This window comes from Dendropsophus ebraccatus, chromosome 2 (genome assembly GCF_027789765.1).
Source record: "Dendropsophus ebraccatus isolate aDenEbr1 chromosome 2, aDenEbr1.pat, whole genome shotgun sequence".
Lineage (NCBI taxonomy): Eukaryota > Metazoa > Chordata > Amphibia > Anura > Hylidae > Dendropsophus > Dendropsophus ebraccatus.
The window spans coordinates 172,959,779-172,967,472 of NC_091455.1; the positions used below are offsets into that span (position 1 = coordinate 172,959,779).

Consider the following 7,694-nt stretch of genomic DNA (forward strand, 5'->3'; position numbering starts at 1 on the left):
AAATCTTGTTTTATTAGTTATTTTACAAAATTCAACCAATATCTGAAAACAGCAAATCAAGCATGTAAGCAGACCTGATCGTAGAACGTCCTAGTTATTGGGACTGTCCTTAAAGGTGTAGTTCACCAAAAAATTTTGTTGTTTTTTTAATCAACTGGCGCTAGAAAGTGACAGAGATTTGTAATTTATTTCTTTAAAAAAAAAATCTCAAATCTTCCAATACTTAACAGCTGCTGTATGTCTTGTAGTGGTGTATTCTTTCCAGTCTGGAGAGCAGGAGAGGTTGTCTATGGGGATTTTCTCCTGCTCCTGCTTCTTCCTGACATGGACAGAGATGGCAGCAAGAGAGTATTATGTGTGGCCTGCATAGTTTTTTTAAAGGGCATTTAGCATTCATCGTGCCACCTTCTGAGTGCAGGGATTTAGTTGTTTGGTCAGGTTGTTCCCTATGGACAGGATAGCTTGGATAGCAAGGTAACTTACATATCAGTAGGGGTGGTGGTGGGTGCATCACTTGGCAATAACAGTTCATAGAGAATGAATGAAGCAGTGCTCATTCAGGACTCAAAACGGATCTTGGACCGCCACCAATCCACAAGTTATCCTCTATCCTGTGAATAAGTGAGGAAACCCCTTAAGGTTATGTTCTCATGTACTATATACGCTGCAGACTTACTGCCACTGATTTTATGCTGGTAAGTAAGTGTTAAAATCTGCTGCAGAAAACCCACAGTACATATAGAATGTGTAAACATCCTCTTATAGTCCATACGGTTCTGGCTCTTTTTCCTATTTTTTTGCTATTGCCTTTGACTCCTGAAGCTGATCCTAATCCTGACTTCAGCCTCTGCTCCTGGTTCTGACCATTGCTTCCATGATTCCTGACTAGGTTCCCCTGGTTTGTGGCATTCCTCATTGCTCTCCGGTTGGTCTTTCATTACCCTTAACCACACTACTGCCCCATCAGCGCTACTGCGGCTAAATCCAGACTGTTCAAGAGATTCCAACCTGGGACTCTGTCCGCATCTGGGGTTCAGGGGGGAAGACCCAGGGGTCCTAAGTCTAGTTATTGTTATTTTGCATACAATTGCACTGAAAGTTTTTCTGTACAGTTGAGGCAATGATAATACGACATCTTCCATTGTAAGTCTATGGGCATGTTTTCCATACACACCAGGGGAATCTCCTGGCATATGGGCTATGCGTAATCTTTAGAAAATCTCTATCTCGTTTTAATTTAACATCTGTATTGTTTTCCCTCTCACCCACAGAATGTAAATGGTATTAAGTACCACGCCAAGAATGGACACAGAACGCAAATACGAGTCCGTAAACCTTTCAAATGCCGCTGCGGGAAGAGTTACAAGACAGCTCAGGGTCTCCGTCACCACACAATCAATTTCCATCCTCCTGTCTCTGCCGAGATTATCAGGAAAATGCAGCAATAAAAGCTGAAGACATCTGTGCCAAGAAACCCTCACCAGCAGATGCTAATTCTGAGAACAGCCACCTTCTGGTTTTATTTTAGTTTAGTTTATCTCCTTTATGTTGCATTTCAGGGGAAGCACTCAAAGTCCTACGAAACCCATGTTTCAGTGCATGCTTTAATCAAAGAATTCCAGTTGTCTGGAATAATTTCTCTTCTTTAAAGTGACCCTTTTTGTACTTTGCACATGTACGTTACCAGATCCATTTTTATTACTTTGATACGGTGCTACAGTAATAATAGTAATATATAATCAGACCTTCTATGGGGGGAAACAAGTGTCTCCCTCTCCCAAACTTTAAAGACAGTACAGTCAATTGGGATGCATGTTGTGTTGTTTAGATGTGATCATGATATGTGAATGGGAGACGTAATCTTGGCGCTGAGACCATTAGTTTTAATTATTTTACTGCCAAGTGAGTGTGGAGACCACCCATGTGGCGGCTATGGAGGTTGAGGACAGTGTAAGTTGTCTTTGGCCATTTCAAGTCACATCATTTGCTCCTAAGAAAGTGACTGAGGAGAATTTTTCGTGGCATGCTGCAAGGACGTACACTTTATGGAATATTGGCCAAGTTCTATCACTAGAAGCAAGGGTTCAGTGTTCTTTCTTTTGTAATTAGGAATTTATTTATACTCCGTATAATCTCCAGAGCGAAAGTGATGAACTAAATGTCCCATGTGGACAGAAAAAAACATTAATATGTCTGCCAAAGGATTAATGGTGACTGGGGTGTGGATGAAATTATAAGGACGAGTGTAGGCACATCATATGGGCATTAAAGTTGAGAATTTTATAAACTGTATGTATTCAAGCCCATAAGAAGCAATGCAGAATAAAGTGTAGAGCATTGCCCTTAGTCAATCATGAATGAGTATTCTTACAAACAGTAATTTGCCCGTGTATAAGGGGTTGGGCCTATATATAAGTTTAGGATAGCTTCGCATCTAACTTGTTCACTTAATGCAAATATTCTCAAGAAAGCCATAGACATACTGATCACTACCATCCCCGGTAGTGTATTTTTTTTTATATACACTCATCAGGTAGAAGGATGGACGATATTCCCTTGGACAAATATTCTTAGCATCTGAAACATTACTATAACATATGCTTTTCTCTGAGACTATTGTAAAGTAAACTGTTTTAGTCCATAGAGATGATTAATTGTTAGCAACCATCAGATCATATGGATTGTTGAGGATAATGATTCTTGTCTAGGGCTTTCTCAAGCCCTTTGACCCCATGTACAATTTGGGGAGTATTTTTTTAATTGTAGAAAATTACTTCCCCCCCCCCCCCCCTTAATTATTTTAGCCAGGGAAAGGGCAGATGGTAAAATATGGTTCCTTGACATTGACATGGAAACGGCACATGCGGACTGTCTCCATACATCGTTCTACATACGTTCTCTGTACTTGTGGGAAACTGAACCTAAAACGCTCTAGATAAACTTGAGTCATTTTGTTGCAAAATTTTACTACCACATTAATCCTCTCATTGTTTTCTGGTGACAGGAGCTTAATGTGCGCTTAAAACCAAATTACCACCACGTTCAGACTCGCTAACCTGCCTTACTTGTTGAACTCAGTATATTTGGTATCAGTTGCATAGGTAATTGAAGTATAAATAAGAATGTTTTAACATATTATAAGAAAAAATATTTTCATACTTAAATGACATACGTATAAAGTTCGTGCTTGCTATCATTTTCCTATTATCTTGCTTAGCCTATTTTTGTTACCATTTAAAGTGCTAAAATTCTTGTCTGCAACTAGCGAAAAAGAAAAAATGAAAATGGAAAAAATCTAAAAAAAAATCTTTAGTGTTATAGAAGCCGGCCAGGATTGGATTTGCCATGTTCTGTTGTTGGCCAGGAAGTCATTTCTAAGATATGTGACGTAAATCGCTCTCTGCAAAGGCTGAGACGTAATAGGGCCACAAGGGTGGGATGACACCGGAACATCACAGGTAGTTCGCACAACCTAGTGAGACAGTCCTGGTGTTTTTAGAAGACCCACCAATAGCCAGATGCAGTTTTCATATAGTCAAAGCAGCCTTACAGGTTTAGCAACGTTGGAGTTATACTGTTGAATTCAAATTATGCTTAAATGGGTACTGTCACTTTATGACAAACTCTGAATGATCGCTAGAACGAGCCAGGAGAAGCACGTGAGTGTACCACGTGATTGAGAAAGGCTCCTTAAGTCTATGGGACGTCTTGGATCACGTTCTTCTCTCTAACTCATTCTCAGTCTAAACACTCAGAAGTGTTTGTAAAGTGACAGGTACACGTTAAGGCTATGTTCAGACACCCTTAAAATTACAGCTGTTTTTATTGGACGGCTGTCATTTAACGACGAATACTGTTTTATAATAACGGCTGTCATTATACAAGCAACGTCTTTTTATTATTATATTTCAAAATAACAACCGTTATTTGGCTGTAAAATGATGGCCATCCCGAAAGAAAACAGGCGTCAAAAGGCTAAAAAAGGACATTGTGTGCTCGCGGTTAAAGGCTTTTATTAAATAATGGCACGTTTTTGCAGTTTGAATGACAGACGTCTAGTAAAAGCATCCATCATTTCAACGGTGTGTGAACATAGCTTAAAGGCCAATAAAACCCCCCTAAAAAGAAAAATAACTGCATATTTAGTCTTACCCAGTATGATAGTTTATCATGTGATATTGTAAGGCTCATGTACACAGTTCTAGATAATATGGGTCTTCTATAGAATTCAAGGGAAAAAATGGTGGCATGCTCCATTGCCAAGTTAGCATGGCTTTTCTGCTAAGAACCAAGCACCATTCAACAACATAGAGGCTGCCAATGGGTCCAAGGAGCCTTTTTGTGCTGTTACGTTGTATGATGTGGCATTGCCTAGCCTAAACATTACCAAACCACCTCCCGGCACATAGGGATTCAGTAGATGAAGAGTTAAAATATTGGAATTTAGAATCTCAGAATGCAAGATCTTTTTTCATTTTTATTTTTTGTCTTTTTTTGCTACTTGAGACAAGTTCGGAGTGCAAGAAGTGCAAGTGCAGCGACATGTACCAATAGTCGCATATTTGTGCCATTGTTAAGGTACAAAGTGGAGCACAAATAAAAGAACCAGGACTAGTCCAGGCTTCAGGGTCGACTTTTCATATGTTTCCTAATTTTTTTTTTCATTCATGGTAACGGGTAATATGTTTTCCCTTGGGAATTGTGCCTGACTATATTTTAGTAGGAAGTATTTTTGATTAATGGGGTTGTATATTTTTGACCGCTTCCACCCTAGTGACAGGAGTAGTAACAGGGTCCCCCCTTTGATGTATCCTCCTCAGTTACTTCTGAACCTGCGTGAGGAACATAGCGACGGAGAAGGGTCGATCTGTTCCTTTATCGATCTACCGGTGTAAACATCTTAGGGCAGAAGTGACCATAAATATGCAAACCTTTAATGTCGCCCATTGATTACAGATCCTGTTTTATAGTTTATATGATATTGTCTTGTTTTATATAGAAGAAAGAAAAAAATTGTCCAAGCTTTTCATTTTAGCTATAGGAAATTAAAGGAGAACTATCAGAAGACTCATATTAAAGCATACAATTTGGCAAAATCTTATTCCTGGGTCAAGTTGACTTTACGGCTACAGTACCAGTGTGTCCATGACACTCTCTGCTTCTGTACTCTGGCACTTCAGGTGGAAGAAAGGCCAATTAGACCTCAAAGCAGGGAAGCAAATCCAAATTTTGATCTGTGGTCAAATAAAAAAAAGTTGGAATCTGATTGGATGATATGAGGTACAGTATGGTCGTGGTCATGGTGAAATGATGGAGGCATTATGTACTGGAGAGAAACGAGCAGAGAATCTCAGCTTGTATCTAACTTGGCGCAGGAAAAAGATTTTTTTTTTTTTTTTAAATGTGGACTAAATGGACTTTAATATAGATTTTGCAGAGTTTGCCTCTGCATATTCAGTGCTCAGTGGTGTATTTGGTTGATCTATTGGTCACTTATGGTCAAAACCTCTCCACGCTGAGCAGAAGGCCTTCAATGTTTTCTAAAGAGCAGCTGGATCTGCTTATCACATATTGATATAATCTGACCGAGGCTCGTGTACACTGCGCTAGGTGCCTCAGGGGTGAGGTCGGAGGAACTTTTTTTTTTATACTTGTCTAATTCTTTTTGCTGGTTCTGAAGATAATATAGGATAATGTTTACAAGACTGGTGATTGGTCTGCAGTAGAGATGAGCGAACCGGGTTCGAGTCCATCCGAACCCGAACGTTCGGCATTTGATTAGCGGTGGCTGCTGAACTTGGATAAAGCTCTAAGGTTGTCTGGAAAACATGGATACAGCCAATGACTATAGCCATATTTTTCACATAGCCTTAGGGCTTTATCCAAGTTCAGCAGATACCGCTAATCAAATGCTGAACGTTCGGGTTCGGATGGACTCGAACCCGAACCCGGTTCGCTCATCTCTAGTCTGTAGTAAAAATGTTGGATGAAGAAGAAGGTCAGAATTCTCAAATCTACAGCCATCCTAATAAAGAGGGGTTTGGAGTTGGATTACTTCTTCTAGCCCCCGATAGACTTTGAGATTGTCCAGGCTTTGTGCACAAGGTCAGACTATAGTCTTCTACAGGAGCTGTACATGTAGTGCCAAAGATAGGCTGAGATCTCATAATGAGAAGGGCTTCCTAATGCCCTTGGATAACATCCGATCTCATTGACTCTTAATATGTGGCTCATTTAGAAAGCTGTTATACAGACATGTACTTGAGCTCGTAGGAGGCTCTCTCCTGGAGACAGGTCCTTTGGGGTAATGTGAATGTCATCCACTACAGACACTGGGGGAGATTTATTAATACCGATTTAAAAACTAGAGCTGGGCAAAAGATGCTCCACATTTATTACAGTAACAGTACAGAAACAGTATACAGATACAGTCTTGTGTGCATGTGTCCCTTTGTCAAGTTTTAAAGGGTTGCCAGTGAAACATCAGTTTTCTTAATAGCTCAGGGTCGTGTAAAAAACATAACATGTTGTACTCACCTCCACCCATAGCTGTTCTCCACTTCTGTTCTCTCAACCACACAGGAGGAAATGATTATAACATGTTTATTATTTTTATACCACCCCTAGCCCTGGGGAAAACATTTATTTTTTCCTGGACAGCCCCTTTAATTTCTTACATTTAGACATGCAGTCTGCCACAGTCTGTGCTCTCATGGTGCCCACCTTATATATTGACTAGCTTTTCTCTTGATTACCTTTCGGTTTATTCTAAATCAAGAGAATGGTAAATTTTACAAGTCTACTTAGTCTAGTAGAATGTTAAAAAAAAATGGCCTAAAACACAATAAATTGGGTGCACAGCACATTCATGAGTTTTTTTCGGCGCAGTTGGAGCCAGTGGGCCTCATTTACTAACAATGCGTTAATTTTAAGCTGTTATGCTGTCGGTTGTGTCTATTTTTTTTTTTTTGTGCCAAATTCATTAATCTGGTGCACGTCCTATGTAAATCTGGAAGGTTCTCCACAGGACAAAACTAAAACCCGACCAGCCCTGTTGTTTTTGGACGGTTTTAAAGGACACATCCATGACATGCCCACTTAACAGGTTTTTGGACAAAAATGACGAGTTTGTCGGGTTTCGGCAAAAATTGTGTTGCAAACCTTTACCAAATCTGTGGGAATACTAAACCGACATAGAAAATGGACAAAAAAATTGAAATTTGCTGCTGGGAACGTTAGTAAATCTCCCCCATAGTTTTCTTCTTGTGTGATCAGAACCTCTGCAGACAAGCTTGTTGTGTTCTCTTGCAAACATGTGTTTCTCCTACATTATTTTATGTCCTTGAAATCTTGTATTCATGTATGGATTCTAGAATACATCTGTGTTAACAAAATCATGCAATGCTGTCCCAAGTATTAATTCAGTTTGTTTCTTTTGTATTCCTGTAAATTTATTTGAATTGTGAAAAACGTCTCTGTTGTAAAGATGGAGATTTAAAGCACTTTGTAGTTCTCTATTGCCAACCAAGCTAATGTTTTCTGCAATGCCAATTATTGTGAATACTGCACAGGATATGTGCACATAGACTGCGCCCCTGAAGCCTCCATCCATGGGAAGGAGGCCGAGCAGTCGCAATTTCAAGTGACTCTCCTTTGATGTTTATAGTGATTATTTTTAATTGTACTTTCCTTTT

The 7,694-nt window shown here is 39.5% G+C and overlaps 1 protein-coding gene across 1 annotated transcript in view; it reads left to right on the forward strand.

Annotated features, from left to right (window-relative positions):
* Positions 1–5,797, forward strand: part of JAZF1 (JAZF zinc finger 1) — a 215,839-nt gene extending 210,042 nt beyond the window's left edge. Inside the window, exon 5 of the mRNA XM_069958740.1 lies at positions 1,272–5,797. Coding sequence (XP_069814841.1) covers positions 1,272–1,448 — 177 coding nt within the window. The 3' untranslated portion in view covers positions 1,449–5,797. The remainder of the gene's footprint in view (positions 1–1,271) is intronic.
* The last annotated feature ends 1,897 nt before the right edge of the window (positions 5,798–7,694 follow it).